This window comes from Trachypithecus francoisi, unplaced genomic scaffold (assembly GCF_009764315.1).
Source record: "Trachypithecus francoisi isolate TF-2019V2 unplaced genomic scaffold, Tfra_2.0 Lachesis_group20, whole genome shotgun sequence".
Taxonomy (NCBI): domain Eukaryota; kingdom Metazoa; phylum Chordata; class Mammalia; order Primates; family Cercopithecidae; genus Trachypithecus; species Trachypithecus francoisi.
In genome coordinates this window covers 22,231,191-22,252,093 of record NW_022681466.1, presented here as the reverse complement: position 1 = coordinate 22,252,093, position 20,903 = coordinate 22,231,191, and the positions used below count along the sequence as shown (strand labels likewise).

Sequence of the window (20,903 nt, the reverse complement as noted above, 5' to 3'; positions counted from 1 at the left end):
CGAGGTCGCACCACTGCACTCCAGCCTGGCGACAGAGTGAGACTCCGTCTAAGGAATAAACAAACAAATAAAATATAAAATATATACATATACACACACACACACAAAAGACAAGACACAAAGTCGAAAGATAAAAATAGCAACGATAGGCGAGGCGCAGTGGCTCATGCCTGTAATCCCAGCACTTTGGGAGGCTGAGGCAGGTGGATCACCTGAGGTCAGGAGTTCGAGACCCGCCTGGCCAACATGGCAAAACCCCATTTCTACTGAAAATACAAAAATTAGCTGGTTGTGATGGTGCGCACCTATATTTCCAGCTACTTGGGAGGCTGAGGTGGGACACCGCTTGAACCCGGGAGGCAGAGGGTGCAGTGAGCCGAGATCATGCCATTGCACTCCAGCCTGGGCGACAGAGTATGACTCCATCTCAAAACAAAAGAAAACAAAAACAAAAACAAAAAACCTGAAAGGAGAGATTAAAATATAAGGGAACACCCAGTTCATTTTAATCCAAACACATCCCTACTTAGCTTTTGAAACTACTATATTGAGAATCATACACATCCCTAAAAACAATTACATTCCTGTGTACAAAGAAATGATGCGGTGCTCAGTTACCAGCATTGTTTCCTCAGAGTACTAGCAGCTCTTTGGTAATAACTTCACATGCACCAAAAGAACCTTCCCAAACACCATATATCAAGAAACACCGGCCGGGCGCGGTGGCTCAAGCCTGTAATCCCAGCACTTTGGGAGGCCGAGACGGGTGGATCACGAGGTCAGGAGATCGAGACCATCCTGGCTAATACGGTGAAACCCTGTCTCTACTTAAAAATACAAAAAACTAGCCGGGCACAAGGCAGGCGCCTGTAGTCCCAGCTACTCAGGAGGCTGAGGCAGGAGAATGGCGTAAACCCGGGAGGCGGAGCTTGCAGTGAGCTGAGATCCGGCCACTGCACTCCAGCCTGGGTGGCAGAGCAAGACTCCGTCTCAAAAAAAAAAAAAAAAAAAAAAAAAAGAAACACTGTGTTGCATAAAGTCGGGAGAACAAAAGCAACTAGGACACGGTCCTCATAAAAGAACTTCTATAGTTACTCATTAGACCCCAATCTTTATGAAGTCTTGTCACTTTACTTTCAGCCTGAATCTTAATAATTCAAGTTAATCATCTTAAAGGATTAGTAGAAGGGTTTCTTTCTTGGGTTGGGGTCCTTCATTAGGATCTGAATAACTCATATCCGACTTCTTTAGCATTTTAAAAGCATATACCCTGTGAACTCACAAAAGTATCCTAAACATTAGAACAGACAGGCAAGTGGCCTAACACCAGCATATCTTTGCTCCCAACCTTGCTTCACTGAAGCTTTGATAGCGCACCTCTCTTCTATGAGTTTGGACAATGGAGCACTCAGGAAATCAGAGCAGCATGTGGCTCACTCCCAAGCAAGATGCATCTGAGATGTTAAGACCTAGTCCCCCTTCACAAAGAAGTCAAAGCCTAGGGGATCTTCTAGATCCAGCTTACCTGTTCCTGAGCCATCAACAACAGAACATCAAATAGTTGATGGGTTGCCAAGTTCCTTCCATGGAAACTGTTCCACAGCAAACAGTTTACTCTTAGTAAGGTTTCACAGCTTACCTACCTATATTTGGAAGGTAACTCACCTGTTTAGTTAGTGTCTGTGTGAGGATTGGAACCAGATACTGTAGTGCTCCCTTGGCATAAAACTTGCTGGTGTGCTCAGGGGGCCGTCCTTGTTCTGCTGCCTGAGGAGAAAACAAAGCAAATTCTAGACAAAAGCAACCAAGCTCTGTATACTAAAGGCATACAATGAGAGCTGACCAGGGATCTCTTAACAGAAACAGAAACATACAGGGACAAATGGTAACATACAATGTGATCTTGGAAAGTGCTCATTTTTTGGGTCTACTTCAGTGAGAATCTTTTAGGCCCTTTTAGGCCATATATTACAGGTCCAAGGCAACATTAAGTTAACTTTTTTTCATAAGTTCAATTCATATTGACAACCTGATATTTAAGTGTTCCTTGGATCAACACACACACCCAGTTTGCCTAAAGATGCCAAAAAAAAAAAAAATTTATTTTTGTCCTGAAGTAAGTATAAAGACAAAGCTGGAAACAAAACTTTGAATTCAAAGATTCCAAGTACAGAACTCCATCTTCTCCCCCATATCTGACTCTTTCACCAGAGTTAGTAAAATATCAATTATACATCCCAGGCTTGCATTACGACTTCCAAAAGGAAGTAATTCAGCATCAGGTATCACCTTGGTAAACTGCGACAGCCTGCTGCCCCCTTGTGTTCACAGTGATAATACCACTATTTATGCTCAATCATGCCTGACTGCTTGGCAAAAACTGAGAGCCCTCATAAATTATCTGCCTTCTTCATGTAGGGCTCTGGCTAGCAGAAAAATCAAAATCTCTGCCAATGGAGATACCCTCTAAACCCAGACAGAATAAAGTTCTCCTAGAAGGGGAATGTCATCCACAAATGAGATATGTCCCAAAGTCTATTCAGAGTAATAGTTCTCCCCAGCTCACCTCTGAAGCCTCAATGGCCAAATCCATTTCCTCATCACAGACATTGGACCAGAATTCTATCCCTTGTAGGGCCACCTCATCAATGTCACTTTTCATTGCTTCAATTGTGATCTTAAGAACAAAAACACCCCAGGCCCCAAATAAGTACTGATTCAAGTGAGTCCCCGCTCCAACCCAGCTTTAACCACAGACATGCAAATTTCAGAAATGTAACTTACAAAAAGCAAGCTAGGCTTGAAAGAAAAGATAGAAAAGGAAGATTTCTTTCTTTTTTTTGGAGATGGGGTCTCACTCTGTCACCCGGGCTGGAGTACAGTAGCACAATCTCAGCTCACTACAACCTCCACCTCCTATGCTCAAGCAAACCTCCCACCCCAGCCTCCTGAGTAGGCGGGACCACAGGTGCACGTCACCTCACCCGGCTTATTTTTGTATTTTTTGTAGAGGCAGAGTTTCACCATGTTGCCCAGGCTGGTCTCAAACTCCTGGACTCAAGTGATCCATCATTCTCAGCCTCCCAAAGTGCTAGGATTACAGGCGTGAGTCACCAACCCAGCCTCAGATTTTCAAAATGCAGGTTTTTTCTTTTTTGTTTTTGAGACAGAGTCTCACTTTGTGGCCCAAGTTGGAGTGCAATGGCACGATCTTGGCTCACTGCAACCTCTGCCTCCTGGGTTGAAGCGATTCTCCAGCCTCAGCCTCCCAACTAGCTGGGATTACAGGCGCCTGCCAACATGTTCAGCTAATTTTTGTATTTTCAGTAGAGACGGGATTTCACCATGTTGGCCAGGCTGGTCTTGAACTCCTGACCTCAGGTGATGTGCCTGCCTCAGTGTCCCAAAGTGCTGGGATTACAGGCGTTAGCCACCAGGCCCGGCCTCAAAATGAAGAAGGTCTTTTACCCACACAAAGTAGCACCAGTTTTCTTGGCACACCACTGATAAGCTTAAACCTAACAGTCTCAGGGAATTTCCTTGATTCCATAATATTAAGTAAAATATTACAGAATTGGCAAACTAGCAACTAAGGATGATAGGCTCTGTAATTAGCTACAAGCGCAAATCATATAAATAGAAACACTTACTGCAAAAAGAGCAGGACCCATATATGTCTCCATGTACTGATAATATAAGGACATTATCTTCACCAGATTCTGTAAAGCAGCCACTCGTACCTTTTATGAAGAGCAGATCAGACAGTTTACTAAAATAACAATGCAATCTGACAAAGTTAGAGTCACTCAAATGGGCCAATAATCTTAAGGATTAATTGAGGTAAATATGGGATATGTTATCATTTCCCTAAAATTCGTTCTCTCCCTTCAGTTCCCTCATTATCCGTTCCTATTTATTTTCCCTCAGTGCCCCCCGCCTTTTTTTTTTTTTGCATTAAAGGTGCATGTGGAACCCATGGTAGGGCTAAATTCACTAATACTATATTCTTTATTTTTGGGGGAGGGGACAGAGTTTCACACTTGTTGCCCAGGCTGGAGTGCAGTGGCATGATCTTGGCTCACTGTAAACTCTGCCTCCCAGATTCAAGCAATTCTCATGCCTCAGCCTCCCAAGTAGCTGGGAATACAGGTGCCTGCCACCATGCCTGGCTAATTTTTTGTATTTTTAGTAGAGACAGGGTTTTGCTATGTTGACCAGGCTCATCTTGAACTCCTGGAGCTCAGGCAATCCACTCACCTCAGTCACCTAAAGTGCTAGGATTAAAGGTGTGAGCCACTGCGCCCAGCCATTTCTCTTTTTTGAGACAGTCTTTTTGCTCTGTCACCCTGGTGCAAGTATAGTAGCCATGATCATGGCTCACTGCAGCCTCAACCACCAGGCTCAAGCAATCCTCCCACTTCAGCCTCCCACATAGCTTGGACTACAGGCTCGCCCCATCACGCACAGCTAATTTTTGTGGACATGGAGTTTCGTCATGTTGCCCAGACTGGTCTCCAACTCCTTGGCTCAAGCGATCTTCTGGCCTCAGCCTCCCAAAGTGCTGGGATTACAGGCATGAGCCACAATACCCAGTCACCCAGTCCTTTTTTTTTTTTTTGAGATGGACTCTCCCAGGCTGGAGTGCAGTGGTGTGATCTCAGCTCACTGCAACCTCCACCTCCCAGGTTCAAGTGATTCTCCTGCCTCAGCCTCCTGAGTGGCTGAGATTACAGACATGCGCCTGTGAAGTGTTGGGATTACAGGTGTAAGCCACTGCGCCTGGCCTCAGTCCTTTTTTTTTTTTTTGTATTAAAGGTGTGTGTGGAACCCATGGTAGGGCTAAATTCACTAATACTATTCAGACTGAAGATGTTACTTCTACCTTCTTGAAGGGTCAGGTTTCGGGTATATCAAGAGCAAAGCTGCTTTAATGGCTAGAGTAGGAAACAATCACTTGAATAAGTGATTGTTGGCAATAAAGTAGCCAATCACTATGGCAATAAAGTAGCAAAGCCAATCAAAAACTTTTTCTCCCTTAACTGTTTGTGTATACATATATTTTTAGTAGAAACGGCTTGAATAACCTACGGCAATGAAGCAGCGAAGCTGATCAAAAATGTCTTCTCCCTTAACTGTTTATTTGTGTATATTTTTTAGTAGAGATGGTGTCACTATGTTGCCCAGGTTGTTCTCCAATGTCTGACCTCAGTGATCCTCCTGCTTTGGCCTCCCAAATTGCTGGGATTATAGTGTGAGCCACCACACTGGCCCCTTAAACCTTTTTTAAGAGGACGGCAACCTCCATTACAATTCTTCCCTCTTCTCCAATGTTTTTATTAATATTAATTATCATGATTACTTTTTGAGATGGAGTCTCACTCTGTTTGCAGTGGCATGATCTTGGCTCACTGCAACCTCCGCCTCCCAGGTTCAAGCAATTCTTGTACCTCAGCCTCCCTAGCAGCTGGGACTACAGGCACATGCCACCATACCCAACTAATTTTTTTGTATTTTTAGTAGAGACAGGGTTTCACCACGTTGGCCAAACTGGTATGAAACTCCTAACCTCAGATAATCTGGCTGCCATGGCCTCCCAAAGTGCTGGCATTACAGGTGTCAGCCACCATGCCCAGCCAGAATATTAATTATTAGTAACAATCAAACCTTATTGCTGAAGTCAACTGATTCCCAATATTTCAAACTTATATTAGATTTGACATTTCCTAGGAAAGATGTGAGACAATTTTTCATATAACCTTACACTTACCCTCGTATCTGGACACTGTGTGGCTTCACAGACCACCTGCATAATAAAGTGCCTTTCAGACTGTAGGAAGAATAAAAATAAAGAGAATTAGGAGAGCATAACCTGTACATAGGAAGATTTCCAGACTCCCTCTACAAGGAAAACCGCTCACTCCCTCAGGGCCCCATACAGCCCTGCCTGGTACAATCAAGCCACTCTCCCTTGAGATGGTACCGCACTATAAAGGCTATAAAGAGTTTACCTTCGGTGTCTGCTATGTGACTTGCCCTCCAATGAGGTCCCTAATCTTTTAATCTCCAAGATGACCTTCACTAACAAAGACTTCAGGGAGGAAACAGAAAAATGTAGGTCACAAGGTTTAAATAAAAATGGTTGGTTAAAAGATAAAAACCTACATGTAGGAAAATCAATTTCCTTATACTTAAAATATAAGAGAATTCAAAACATCTGCTTTATTTCAGAGACCAAATTTGTTTTCTGAGAGGTAGCAAATTCACATCAAATGTGGCGAGAAAAGGGAGAATAGAGTAATGAACTTTGTGTGCTACCCTCCTAAATCTTCCAAAATCTATTAAGGAAAAATCCAGTTTTTTAATCAATTAGAATTGCCATTTGCTCTGGGGTTTCAGACCTTTCCAAAGTCAAGAAATGGCAAAAAGCCAGCTAAAGTGTCAACAAACATATATACAGAAATACTTTCAGACCATGACCCCGACAATTTTACTTGCAGGTATTTACCCAAAAGGACTGAAAGCAGAGTCTGAAAGATAAACATGCATACCCATGTTTATAGCAGCATTACCCACAATAGCCAAAAGGTGGAAGCAAGCCAAATGGCCATGGATGGAAGACTAGATAAACAAAATGTGGCATATACATACAATGGAATATTAATCACCCTTGAAAAGCAAGTTTTGACAAATGCTACCCCTTAGATGAATCTCGAGGACATCATATTAAGTAAAACAAACCAATTGCAAAAAGACAAATATTATATTATTCCACTTACGTAAGGTATTTTGTTAGAGTAGTAAAATACATAGAAACCGAAAGTAAAATGATGGTTACCAGTGGCTGAGAAAAGGGGAAATGAGGAGTTGTTGTTCAGTATGTACAGTTTCAGTTTTGCAAGATGAAAAAGTTGTGGAGACTGTTTCCACAGCAATGTGAATCTACTTAACTGTACATTTAAAAATGATTTAAGATGGTAAGTTTTATGTTATTCATTGCATTTTCAGCCAAAAGTTTACATATTATATATACACACAAAACGTTTACATATATATTATATATACACATACATATATACACATATATACGTGTATATATACATATATCTATACATATACACACACACACATATATGTATTTTTTTTGGAGACAGAGTCTTGCTCTGTTGCCCAGGCTGAAGTACAGTGGTGCAATCTTGAGCCTTGAACTCCCAGGCTCAAGTGATCCTCCCACCTCAGCTTCCCAAGTAGCTGGGATTATAGGCATGTGCCAGAACACCTGGCTATATCCTGTTTCTTAAAAACACCTTCCTAAGGTGGTATGAAACAGACCAATTACCATAATTTTTATTTATTTCATTTTTTATTCTTTTTCTTTCCATTATAAGCCCTGTAAACACAAGAGCTCATAAAGCTGGTTAAAAACTCAGTTGTTCCTCTCCACAGAAATCTTTATTTTTTAGAGACAGGGTCTTGTTACATCGCCCAGGCTAGTCTCAAACTCCTGGCTTCAAGTGATCCTTTTGCCTTCATAGCCCAAAGTGTTGGGATTACTGGATGTGAGCCCCAGCACCCAGCCTCTCCAAAATCTTTAGTACAAGGCAAAAGATTTAAAAGATTTACACAACCTTAAATGAAACCAAAGTAAACCAAAGTATATAGTACATACCATAATTTCTTTCTTTCTTTTTTTTTTTTTTTTTTTTTGAGACAGTCTTGCTCTGTTGCTCAGGCTGGAATACAGTGGTGCAATCTCAGCTCACTGCACCCTCTGCCTCCCAGGTTCAAGTGATTCTCCTGCCTCGGCCTCCTGAGTAGCTGGGATTACAGGCGCATGCCACCACGCCCGGCTAATCTTTTTGTATTTTTAGTAGAGATGGGGTTTCACCATGTTGGTCAGGCTGGTCTCGAACTCCTGACCTGATGATCCACCGCCCCCCCCCACCCCCTCGGCCTCCCAAAGTGCTGGGATTACAGGCTTGAGCCACCGTGCCCAGCCTATTTCTTTCTTTTTTTTAAGAGACTATATCTGACTTTGTTGCCCAGGCTGGCCTTGAACAACTGGCCTCAAGCAATCCTCCCGTCTCAGCCTCTGAAGTAGCTGGAGTACAAGTATGCACCACCATGCCCTATAATTTTAAAAAACCCAACAACATTCCACACTTCGGACTGCAAAAGGAAAAACCTAAGCTCAGAAACACTTTATTTCCAAAAGCATGATGAGAAATGGCAAACACTCCATGGGCATATCTCACACAATACAAACTGGACTAAACTGGAAACAAATACTTTTAAGTAGGTGGTAGTTTCTAAATCATAAACTTAAGAAAACAAAACAAAAAACTAACATTTAACTCTTTCATCCTTTACTGTCTGAATCTATACCTTATTGTGAAAAAACTTACCTCTTTATCAAAGTTTGCTTTGGTGAACTCCAATGAGTTCAGGAGTGCATTAGTTGCAGCTAGCTTCACATTATTACTAGGCTCTTCTTTCCTCATCCCCTGGATTATGGCAGTCAGAATCTCATTAGATTTATCTTGTAGCTGCTCTGGGTCCTGTAACAAGCAGAGAAGTGCAATGAATATACAGTCGGCCCTCTACAGCCATGGGTTACACATCTGTGGACTCAAGCAACTATGGATTGAAAATATTTAGAGGAAAAAAAATGGATGGTTGCATTTGTACTGCACCAAAAGGTGCGTGTACACCTTTTTTTCTTGTCATCATTCCCTTAATATAGTATACCAACTATTAATACAGCGTTTACATTGAATTAGGTATTGTAAGTATTCTAGAGATGATTTAAAGTATAAAGTATATGGGAGGATGTGCATAGGTTATATGCAAATACTATACCATTTTATATAACAGACTTGAACATCTGAGGATTTTGGTACCTGAGGAGGGTGTTGGGATCAATCCACTCCAGAAGACTGCCATAAGGAGTTAATGACTAATCAGCAGTCCTTTCTCTGTTCTTAAGAGACAGGGTCTATACTGCCCAGACTGAAGTGCAGTGGCTATTCATAGGCACTACCACAGTGCACTGCACCCTCAAATTCCTGGGTTCAAGTGATCCTCCCACCTCAGCTTCCCAAGCAGCTGGGACTACAGGTGTAAGCTACTGTGCCTGGCTTAATCGGCAGTCCTTTTAACTGTAAAATTCACTCAAGAAAGAATCATGACTTGGTGATCTTTCCCCATTCATTTCCATTTGGGAATAAAACTGCAAACCGCCTGCAAAGTATCTCATGGTACTGGCAGTCCAAAACTGAACGAAAGCAAGTCAAATTCATCAACTTCATCTTTGACTTCTTAGTATAATGACTCTGGGTATGAGGTAATATTAGCTTTTTTCCCCCTTCTGTGCAAATGGAGATGGCAGTCTGTTGGTGTTTTCCAGGCCATCTGTACTCTACAGTAAAGCTTCAGGACATTTAAGGGCCAAGGCCAAGAATCAACACCTGGGCACATCGAGGGAGTCTAAGTCCAGGTCAAGTGCTGTGGGTTCCTGTGTTTCATAAAGTCTATATATTAAAATAGACACCAAGAGTGGTAACCTCATCAGGAACAATAGTGCTGGGAGGGCTGCATCTAAAATACCTTGTCTCCAGTGGCTAAACCAACTACATCAAGTGTTGGTAAAACTTTCCGTAATGTAGTAAATTAAAATGCACCCAACAATCACGGTACATTCAGGATCTTAAGAAAAAGGATTGGTCAGGGATGCTCCAAATGAGAATATCCTCATTATGTAAGTCTAGAATCTAAGACTCTTCAAACAGGGACTTCTGTTTTCAGTTTGCGATCCTCAAGTTTCTTAACTTTAGGGCATGATTAGTAATGTGAAGACAGAGGCATAAGGGAAATAAATCAGTCTTACTTTCAAAACACTGTGCAATTTAGCTTGGCTTTCTTCGTGATTCAATAAGGTAGTACCAATACCATTCATGTCACAGCTAGAGGCAATCAGAGGTATATAAACCAAATACATTAGGCAAGCACTTACTATATCTTGGCAAATATAACCGATAGCTTCCAATGTCGACTCCTTCATGTGCTCTGTGCTGTTGGGGTTTGTGACATTGGCCACCAGCTGAGGAATGAGTTCTGGCCACTGGTTTACTGGGATCTCTGCACAAGCAATACCAGCCACACACTGTGAGGCAGAACTAGGCCGGTAAGTTTCTGTGCCCAATGTCTGCAAAACCTGCACCAAAAAAGACAAAAGATACAAATTTCTTTTTTTTTTTCCGAGACGGAGTCTCGCTCTGTCGCCCAGGCTGAAGTGCAGTGGCCGGATCTCAGCTCACTGCAAGCTCCGCCTCCCAGGTTTACACCATTCTCCTGCCTCAGCCTCCTAAGTAGCTGGGACTACAGATGTCCGCCACCTCGCCCTGCTAGTGTTTTTTTTGTATTTTTTGGTAGAGACGGGGTTTCACCGTGTTAGCGGCGATGGTCTCAATCTCCTGACCTCGTGATCTGCCCGTCTCGGCCTCCCAAAGTGCTGGGATTACAGGCTTGAGCCACCGCGCCCGGCCCAAGATACAAATTTCTAACACTATTTGACCACATTTTGCCCACCACCACACTTCTTATATTAGTGTCTCTGAATTCTTTTTTTTTTTTTTCTTTCTTAAGACAGGGTCTCACTCTATTGCCTGGACTGGAGTGCAGTGGCACCATCCCAGCTCACTGTAGCCTCACCTCTATGGTGCAATCTATCCTCCCGCCTCAGCCTCCTGAGTACCTGAACTACAGGGGTGGATATGCCGACACACCCAGCTATTTTTTGTAGAGACAGGGCATCACCATATTGTCCAGGCTCTTAAAAAAAAAAAAAAAAAAGGAAAATACAAGGCCTCACTCTGTTGTCCATGGTGGAGTGCAGTAGCATAACCATAGTGCAGTGGCACAATGATATTGCAGCCTCGACCTCGCAGGCCTCCCCAAGTAGCTTAGACTTACAGGCACGTGCCATCCCACCTAGCTAACATTTTTGGATTTTTAGTAGAGATGGGGGTCTCCCTATGTTGCCAAGGCTGGTCTCAAATTCCTGGCTTCCCAAAGTGCTAGGATTACAGGTGTGAGCCACTGCGCCCAGGCAGCTGTCTCAGAATTATTATTATTTCTTTTTTTGAGACAAAGTCTCGCTCTTGTCCCCCAGGCTAGAACGTGATGGCGCAATCTCGGCTCACTGCAACCTCCGCCTCCCGGGTTCAAGAGATTCTCCTGCCTTAGCACCTCCTCCCAAGTAGCTGGGGTTATAGGCGACTGCCACCACGCTCAGTTAGTTTTTGTATTTTTAGTAGACGGGGTTTCACCATGTTGGCCAGGCTGGCCTCAGAATTCTTGTCTATAATATGGAGAAGTAGAAAAGGCTGTCAGAAAAATCCAGCACAGTAGCAACATCAGCATAATCAACACTGCCCCAGAACCTAGAAATAAAACCAGTCATCCCCTGCTTCCAAAAGGAATTCTCCAAAACAACACACCTCACTTCAACCTTCAACACGAGATGGGAAACCAGAAGTTACAAGGGGAGGTAGCAATAAATGGCAAAGGAGAGAGATGGGGACAAAACTCATCTTCCAGGCCGGGCGCGGTGGCTCAAGCCTGTAATCCCAGCACTTTGGGAGGCCGAGACGGGTGGATCACGAGGTCAGGAGATCGAGACCATCCTGGCTAACACGGTGAAACCCCGTCTCTACTAAAAAAGTACAAAAAACTAGCCGGGCCAGGTGGCGGGCGCCTGTAGTCCCAGCTACTCGGGAGGCTGAGGCAGGAGAATGGCGTGAACCCAGGAGGCGGAGCTTGCAGTGAGCTGAGATCCGGCCACTGCACTCCAGCTTGGGCGACAGAGCGAGACTCCGTCTCAAAAAAAAAAAAAAAAAAACTCATCTTCCAGGCTCATTGTTGCTGTTGTAACAATAACAACCTCGTTTTGTGGACACACATGGACACTAAAATGAAGCTAGTTCTGGGGCATTCAGGTGGGTCTGATTCACAGTAGATCACTGTCTTTTTTTTTTTTTTTTGAGGCGGAGTCTCGCTCTGTCGCCCGGACTGGAGTGCAGTGGCCGGATCTCAGCTCACTGCAAGCTCCGCCTCCCGGGTTTACGCCATTCTCCTGCCTCAGCCTCCCGAGTAGCTGGGACTACAGGCGCCCGCCACCTCGCCCGGCTAGTTTTTTTGTATTTTTAGTAGAGACGGGGTTTCACTGTGTTAGCCAGGATGGTCTCGATCTCCTGACCTCGTGATCCGCCCGTCTCGGCCTCCCAAAGTGCTGGGATTACAGGCTTGAGCCACTGCGCCCGGCCACAGTAGATCACTGTCTAACCTGATCCAAGGAGATCTCACTCATGAGACGTGGGCTGAAACAAAATGTTTTCCTTCTAATTACTGACAACCCAGCACTCTGGGTGACTTACATAGAAAAGCCTTGGTCAAGTAACAACATCACTAAATACAAAAACAAAGTTGCTGATGTTAATAACACCCATGAACTTATCTTTATATAACTTCCAATTTGAAAGGATTTGTTCTGTTTGCCCAAGAATCAAAGAACTGTTCTCTCTACCACTGACAGAATCTAGCCAGATGTGAAAACAAGATCCAATTATCAAACATGTCTCGCTTGACATGGTAACCACACCACCATTTATGTAAAGGGTAATGGCACAGGTATGATAAAAGATGAAGCCACAATTGACCTAGAGTTAATCATTACCATGATCAGCTAATTCAGTCAATGAACTCACTAAGAATCACCAGTCCACTCAAAGGCAAACAGTTAACTGTTCTGGCATGAATACAGGACAAAGAATAGCTGCCAGATATTCAGACCAGCTCTGCTGACTGGGTCGGATCACTTAGTATCCTGCTTTGCAGCTAGTACCAATAATGAACTCCCCCTTTCCTTCTTATATGGTATATCATCATCCCTGGCCCCCACCCACATCAGCTCTACCAACACCAAAGAGTCCTGATTGATGTTGAATGAAAGGCTTTGCTCTGGAGGACCAGCAGAGCTAGAATGGACAAAAACTGTATGTCAAAGACATGAGGGAACAAGGGGGAAAAACAAGGTGAATTGTCCAAAATGCCAGAGGCTGAATGGATATTATTAACCCAAGTCCAGGGTGCCTTCACAGTGCACTACACATCATATCCTAGTACATATGTGGAGCGCACTGAATCCCATTCTACCTTTACCTTTTTCCTTTAGATTGCTTTCTGAAGACTCCATATTACTTGAGGTGATTAAGAAACTACAAATGTCCAACTCCTGGATACTAAAAGTTTTCTGTTTAAACTAGAGGTAACCTTAATAGTAATATTCAATTATCAAAAAAGAGAAACTGGCTCAATTGTGCCCCAGTATCCAGATTTCAAAAAAGATCACCGACAGTGAAACTTAGTATTAATTATCAGTTGTGCTATGAAAGAGAAAAAGGCCAAGGTAACTGTTAGCTTTTTTCCCCCATGCCCAAGGGCTTAACCATGCCTATACAAATTATTATCTAATATTTATTTATTTATTTTTAAGAAACAGAGTCTCTCACTCTGTCACCCAGCCTGGAATGCAATGGCACAAACTTAGCTCACCGCAATCTCCGTCTCCCAGGGTCAAGCAATTCTCCTGTCTAAGCCCCCCGAGTAGCTGGGACTACAGGTACCCCCCACCACAGCCAGCTAATTTTTGTATTTTTAGTAGAGACAGGGTTTTTGCCATGCTGGCCAGGCTGGTCTCAAACTCCTGACCTCAGGTGATCCACCTGCCTCAGCCTCTCAAAGTGCTGGGATAACAGGCATGAGCCACTGCGCCCACTTGTTTTTTCTAAAGGTTGGTGTTAAGAGTGATGTGCCAAAAAATAAGCCAATTACAATTCCAATTACATCTTATCCCATTTACTAGTGTGTAATTTAAGAAGATGAGAAACTGAATGGGCACTATCAGTATCGAGATTTCCAGTGATAGAATATACTTCCATTTATGTCACTTAGCTGAGAGAGAAGGAATTAAAATGTTGTTATTACACAAGCAGACCCAACATGAATAGAAACAGCTCTACATATTCCAAAAAGATTTGAAACCAAGTTGGATTTAATAAGCTGGCTCCCTATCATGGGTATGCAAAATTGGTGACAGAAGGAGGTACACAACTAGATAGAGAAGTTGTTGCCTTACAGGGCACTACTTTACCTAACGCTGATATCTAGAACCAGTAATTAGCAAGTATGATGTGCATAACCATGACCTGCACAAGTACATATGTAAGAATTCCCTACTAGTTTCCACTCAGATACCAAGGACAAAATGATGATTGCACAGATATTTAACTCACTCCTCTTTGTGCCTTACCCATGTAAGACAGATCACTAAAGAACTTAATTTAAAAACAACAGCCAGGTGAAGTGGCTCACGCCTGTAATCCCAGTACTTTGGGAAGACAGGCAGGCAGATCATCAGAGGTCAGGAGTTCAAGACTAGCCTGGCCAACATGGTGAAACCCCGTCTCTACTAAAAATACAAAAATTAATTAGCCAGCCTAGTGGCGTGCGCCTGTAATCCCGGCCTCTCAGGAGGCTGGAGCAGGAGAATCACTTGAACCCAGGAGGTGGAGGTTGCAGTGAGCCGAGATTGCGCCATTGCACTCCAGCCTGGGCAACAAAGCAAGACTCCCTCTCAAAAAATACAAACAAACAAGCAAAAATACAAAACCAAACACCAGTCCATATATTCTGAATCCTTTGCTTCATTTAGAACTATGAATTTCTAATTTAACAAGATAGTAACAAGAATGTCATGATTCAAAATTCATCACCTTTTCTCCCCAGAATTCATCCCACTCTAAATGCCCTGGGAAAAATGTCAAGTGTTTCTGAAGAAAGTTTTTTTATAATTTGCTAAGTAGATAAAACGCCATTAATGTCACACTCCTATTTCACAAACTCTTTGGGCCTCCAAGGCCCAAGAGATCATGTAACTTTCCTTCTGACTCCACATAGTGCCATGCTAAACCACCAAAGATTGAGATTTAAACAGAAGTTCAACAAGAGCCAGATGCTGGTTGATTGGATAATCACTTGGGGAGACAGTTTAAAAAACATCCCTTGGCCAGGCGCAGTGGCTCACGCCTGTAATCCCAGCACTTTGGGAGGCAGAGGCAGATGGATCATGAGGTCAGGAGTTCAAGACCACTCTAGCCAAGATGGTGAACCCCCGTCTCTACTAAAAATACAAAAATTAGCTGGGCGTGGTAACGGGTGCCTGTAATCCCAGCTACTTGGGAGGCTGAGGCAGAGAACTTCTTGAACCCGGGAGGTGGAGGTTGCAGTGAGCCAAGATCATGCCATTGCACTCCAGCCTGGGCAACAGAGCAAGACTCCGTCTCCAAAAAAAAAAAAAAAGTCCCTGAGCTGTACTCCAGAAGTACCAAATCAGAATTTCTGGAGAGCTTGGAAATATGTATTAACAAATTCCCTAAGTGATGTGGGTATACAGCACCAATGTATACACTACTCCCATTTGCCAAACAGATTTTTACAAATTATGACACACAATTAAAGTTTCCCAAGCTGCTGCAGCCTACCTCAATCATCTAAAAAGAATTCCAATCCATCAGTGGGAATGGACAAGCTGTGTTGAGAAAGATTTAAGACAAAGACAATTTTTATCTTTAGGTAAAGTTCAGGTCCCAGAAACCTATCACACTGTCAGCTCTATCCCATGCAAATAGCAAAAGATCTGAGAAAGCAATTTCTTGTTCTCTAGGCAATATAACCAAACAGATGAGTGTTACTCACATAGTTCTTGACTTCTCGTCGAGCATTAGCATCAATAGCAAGCCACCTCTGCTGATATTGTGCCTTGATATCTGGATCTTTAGATGTCAAGGAGTTCTTGATTTGTAGACCAGCTGCAACTCTGGCAACCTGACTATTTCCTGGATTTGCCAGCACTCTGGACAGTTCCACAAGGAAAGTGGGCTGTTAAGGGAAGATAAATTTGTAAATAAAATTATTTTAGGAATTTCCACAACTGAGGATAATTTATGGAGCACTGAACCACCGGAGGACGTGCGGGGGGGAACTAATGTCTAATTTTTTTTTTGGTATATCATAAGCATCTCAGGAAACCACAAAATACTTGCTACAAGACTTCTACAAAAATGTTACTTAGTATATAACATGAAGTCTTCCACTTTTCTCATGGAGCCTAGCACTTAATGAGGAATTGCAGATTTTCCTATCAAAATCATTCCTAGTACCCAAATTGTCACATTATACTCCCTGAATTGCAAGGTTTTAGAGTATGGTAGTAGTCAGTCTTCTATGTATACTGAGGTGTCCCAAGAATTCCTAATAATGTCTGGTACTTGAATGAATGGCTGTTACGATGTGGGTAGAAAATAAAACTGTTTATCTAAATTTCAAAAACCTTGGTCCCAAAAGAATGATCCAACTTTCCATTTCATGGCAGCAGCAGGGTAGCTTTTCATCCCATGGAAGGAGGTGATCTTTTATGGAGAGGGAAATACAGATAAGCCTAAACAAACTTAGGAGTCTCATCCTCCGTTTTATTTATGGGCACTCAGCAAAAAGGGAACAATGAATAAAGCGGATTTATAAGGAAAAATGATACGATATTTAGAAATAGGGAAAAATGAAAGAAAAAAATGTTCAGGCAAGCTGTTCAAGAAAAATAACTTTGTATCTAATAATCAACAATTACTTGCTCCTATACATTTGGACTTTAGTTGAGGAATACAGTGGATCCCTGAAAAGCATGTTCTTTTGTAACCTTTTGTAATCCACAGGCCTCAAAAACTACTCCCTTTGTTTAAAAATTTAACACACACACCTCTCTCTCCAGCAAAAAAACCGTGCCCAAACAGCAAAGTTAGCAGGAAAAGCCAAAAGCAGATACATTTTTCTTACTGCTAACAAGTTCTGCAATCACAGCAGAAGATAATTCTTAAAAGCTTTATTAATTATGTACCACTAAAGAATGTTAAGAATGTTAGGAATAAGATAAAAAGCTTCTTGCAAAATTAGCAGAAGCAGAAACATGAATAATACCCTAAATGGAATTATCAGCCTATACTAGTGGAAAAATCTCTTCTAGGAAAGGATAAACAGGTTAGTTGTAAAAATTGGCACATATGAAGAACAACAACAAAAAAAATCATTCAAAGACAGTCTGTATAAGCCTTGTCACTTTGTTGATGTTGACATTTTGCCTATGTAACACAAAGAAACACATATGGTTACAATGTTATTCAGACTTATTTCCTACTACCTTTCTCAAAGATGTCAAGTATCATCCAATCCTTCCCTCCGACCCCATCTCCCAATAGGAGATGGACACCAAAGAGAAACTTAACTGGCATCTAGGCTGTTTCAACCAATCCATCCCACATTTTTGTACAAAGGACCAGTCTCTAGCGGACTTAGCTTCATTTTCTCCGGACCCCTTACATTTTAAAATATGAAAAACGAGTAACTTTCCTCTGTGATTTCATCAGGAAACAGGCCTGATCTCAAAGATGAGCCTCAGACTGTTGTCTGGGTGCAGATCCCTAGTGATTAGGTCTCTATTCATCCAGGTCAGAAAGAAAAAAAGGAAGAAAAAGAAAATACCCCGAGAGGAATAACCGGGCAGAAGAGGAAAAAATATTAGTGAAAATGGATTAAGAGGCAGTCGGGTGCCAGGCCTGGCCATGAGCACAGACCAAGGTAGCGAGGAAAGGGCAGAGCTCTAGGTGGAGAGAGCCACAGGGGCCACGGGACAGGAAGGGTAAGCCGGCCGGGGTCAGACAGGGAGGGCAACCGGGCCCAGAGCTTCCACATGGCCCCTAGGCCCGACTCCCCCACCCCCACCCCTGCTGAACACGCAGCGCCGCGCAACCTAACTTCCCTTCCCTCCCTCTTTCTCCCCCTCGCTGCACCGCCGCCCTCAGGCCGCGCAATGATTGGGCGGCAGGCAGACCGGCGCACCGCGCCATTGGCCAGTCGCGGGGCCCGGGGCGGGACACACCCACCGGCTTCCCGATGGCGGGGTTAGGTTGGACCGGGTTGGGGGGGAGGGGGACGGGATGGGGCGGGGTAGGTTCCCGAGGCCTGGGCCTCCCGAAGGGCGGGAAGGCCCCGCACGCAGGGGATGGGGACGCGGCGGGATGGGCGCGGCGGGGTAGCACGCACCAGGTTCTCCACGGCCGCACGCTCCAGGAACTTCTGCGCCGCTTCCAGCTCCAGCCGATCTGGGGGGAGGAAAGTGGGAGACGGAGCGGGGTCAGAGGGGCCGGGCCTCCCCTCCCCCACCCCAATCACCTCAGCCCGACCCCCGGCTCCTGCGTCCTACCGGGAGACACGGTCTTCTCGAGGATGGTGATCAGCTCCATGGCGGAGGTGGCGGCGGCGGCGACTGCTCCTAAGACGACGGCCCAGTCTTTCGGGCGGCGGCTTGAACTGGGGATGGGGGTTGGGGGTCGGGTGGGAAGGGAGGGTGGGGTGGGGGGCGGGGGTCACCACAAGCCCATTCACCGGCTCTTTCTGGGTAGTCGCTCCGGCTCCCCTTCGTTTCCTCTTCCCTTACTTCCTCCCTCCGAATGGGCTGCAGGCAGCGGGGGAGGGACCCCGGGGGCAGCTCAGAGCGCGGTGGTGCTCGGGAGGCGGAGGGAGAAAGAAGGAAGAGAGGCTGTGAGTGAGAGGCGGCGCGCAGGGAGGGAGCAAGGGCGGGAGGAAGGCGGAGGGATATTCGGGCCGGACCTCGCCGCGGCGGCGCCGCGCTCCACGGCGATTGGCCGCTGTTCTGGCCACGCGGAATCCCCAATTGGCCAGGCGCTCAGCGTCGAAAGGCCGCCTTTCGCCCATTCGCCTGCTGGTTTCAAGGCCCGGGGTGGCTGGGCGGGCAGCGGAATGGAGCGCGCTAATTGGCCGAGGGGAGGGAAATTGGGATAGGGCCGGAGAGAGTCCGCCGCTGATTGGGTGGGCTTGGTAAAGGCCTTGAGCTCAGACCGGCTGAGCGCCGAGGAGGGTGGATCGAAGGCACGACTTGGGACCTGCGGGATTGGCTGGGATAGTGGGCGTTGATAGGATAGGGTTCCTGGCAGAACTGGGGAGAGGAGTTCGGGGTCGGGGCGCGGGAAGGCGGGAGGCGCCCGGCTGCCCTAGGAGCCCGGCGCGGGGCACGATGGGACGCCTCCGGGAGGAGGCGGAGCTGGGTTCGACCGCTGGGGCTGCGGTTGGGTAAGCGCCGTCGCCCCGAGGGGCGTGTTGAGCGAGGCTTTCGCGGGCGTGAGCGGGGGAGGGAGGACCGTTGAAGTCCTGCGCCGCGCCCACAGGAAGCTGCTTTAATGGCTAGGTCGGCTTGGTACCCTGCTCTTGGCTGGGACGGATCCGTAAGGCCATGTGGCTCCATTTGAAATGTGTAGATGTGGAAACTGAAGCCCAGAGAGGGTATGGAACTTGCCCAAGGTTACACAGCCGGTTAGTGGCTTGGTAAGGAATGGGTTCAGGAGCCTAGAGGGTATGGAACTTGTCCAAGGTCATACAGCTGGTTAGTGGCTTGATAAGCTCAAGCTCTGTGATTGCCGTTGTCCCTACAAGCAGCTTCCTCTCCAAGGAGTCCCCTAGGCCTGCTTATATAGGGCTTGAGACCTGTACTAAGTCTGACTTGCTTAGGGGTGAGCTAAGGGAATCCTACACTTAGACACCCCATCCTTGACAGAATGGAAATGTTTCGCACTGTAAAGGCTCAACCTCCAACCAGAAAGAATCTGTGTACAGGCATAAAGGATCGTGGTTCTTGACCTGTTCTAGTTCTGAACTCCTGAAGAAACTCATGAATGCCTTTTCTTAGCAAAATGCATATAAAGAAAATGTGGGCCGGGCCCTGTGGCTCACGCCTGTAATCCCAGCACTTTGGGAGGCCGAGGGGGGCGGATCACGAGTCAAGAGATCGAGATCATCCTGGCCAACATGGTGAAACCCCGTCTCTACTAAAATACAAAAAAGTAGCCCGGCGTGGTGGCGCATGCCTGTAGTCCCAGCTACTCCTGAGGCTGACGCAGGACAATCTCTTGAACCCTGGAGGCAGAGGTTGCAGTGAGCCGATATCGCGCCACTGCAGTCCAGCCTAGCAACAGAGTGAGACTCCGTCTCAAAGAAAAGAAAAAAAATGTGCATACAGTATCTTGACTTTCTTTGACATTGGTAAGTGGGCTCTAGGTTAAGAATTTCCTAGGCTGGGAGCAGTGGCTCAGGCCTGTAATCCCAGGACTTTGGGAGGATCACTTGAGCCCAGGAGTTCAAGACTAAGCTGGACAACGTAGCGAGATCCTGTCTCTTTTAAAAAATAAAGATTTTTAAAATGATAAAGGAAAAGTGTAATAATGGGGCTGGGCGCAGTTGCTCATGCCTGTAATCCCAGCACTTTGGGAGGCCGAGGTGGGCGGACTTGAGGTCAGGAGTTTGAGACCAGTCTGGCCAACATGGTGAAACCCTGTCTGTACTACAAAATACAAAAAAAAAAAAAAGCTAGCCGAGCGTGGTGGCGCATGCCTGTAATGCCAGCTCTTTGGGAGGCTGAGATGGGTGAATCTCTGGAACCCGGGAGGTGGAGGTTGCAGTGAGCTGAGGCTTCACCACTACACTCCAGCCTGGGTGACAGTGAGACTCTCAAAAAAAATAAAAAATAAATGAGAACAAAGAATTTCTTGAATTGTTTCGTTTTCACGGTACTGGTGTAGGGGTAATTGGATGTAGCAGTTCATAGAGCTCTTTACCATATGACTTGAGCTTGTGAGATAATTGCCCTGCACTAGCCACACTGGGGAAAACCTTGGAGGAAGTCTGACTTTGCTGAAGGGTTTCACAAAGAATTGAGAAAGCTTGGC

At 45.1% G+C, this 20,903-nt stretch overlaps 1 protein-coding gene and 1 long non-coding RNA gene across 2 annotated transcripts in view; one reads left to right on the top strand and one right to left on the bottom strand.

The window, feature by feature from the left end:
* KPNB1 (karyopherin subunit beta 1) overlaps positions 1-19,993 on the bottom strand; it is a 39,399-nt gene extending 19,406 nt beyond the window's left edge. Inside the window, exons 1-9 of the mRNA XM_033183279.1 lie at positions 18,368-19,993; positions 18,208-18,266; positions 15,811-15,993; positions 10,010-10,210; positions 8,403-8,555; positions 5,768-5,827; positions 3,651-3,740; positions 2,567-2,677; positions 1,666-1,767 (exon numbers count right to left, since the gene is read on the bottom strand). Coding sequence (XP_033039170.1) covers positions 1,666-1,767; positions 2,567-2,677; positions 3,651-3,740; positions 5,768-5,827; positions 8,403-8,555; positions 10,010-10,210; positions 15,811-15,993; positions 18,208-18,266; positions 18,368-18,407 — 999 coding nt within the window. The 5' untranslated portion in view covers positions 18,408-19,993. The remainder of the gene's footprint in view (positions 1-1,665; positions 1,768-2,566; positions 2,678-3,650; positions 3,741-5,767; positions 5,828-8,402; positions 8,556-10,009; positions 10,211-15,810; positions 15,994-18,207; positions 18,267-18,367) is intronic.
* The window catches only part of LOC117067135, a 29,116-nt gene continuing 27,342 nt past the window's right edge, over positions 19,130-20,903 (top strand). The window contains exon 1 of the long non-coding RNA XR_004430617.1: positions 19,130-19,254. This is a non-coding gene — a long non-coding RNA (uncharacterized LOC117067135). The remainder of the gene's footprint in view (positions 19,255-20,903) is intronic.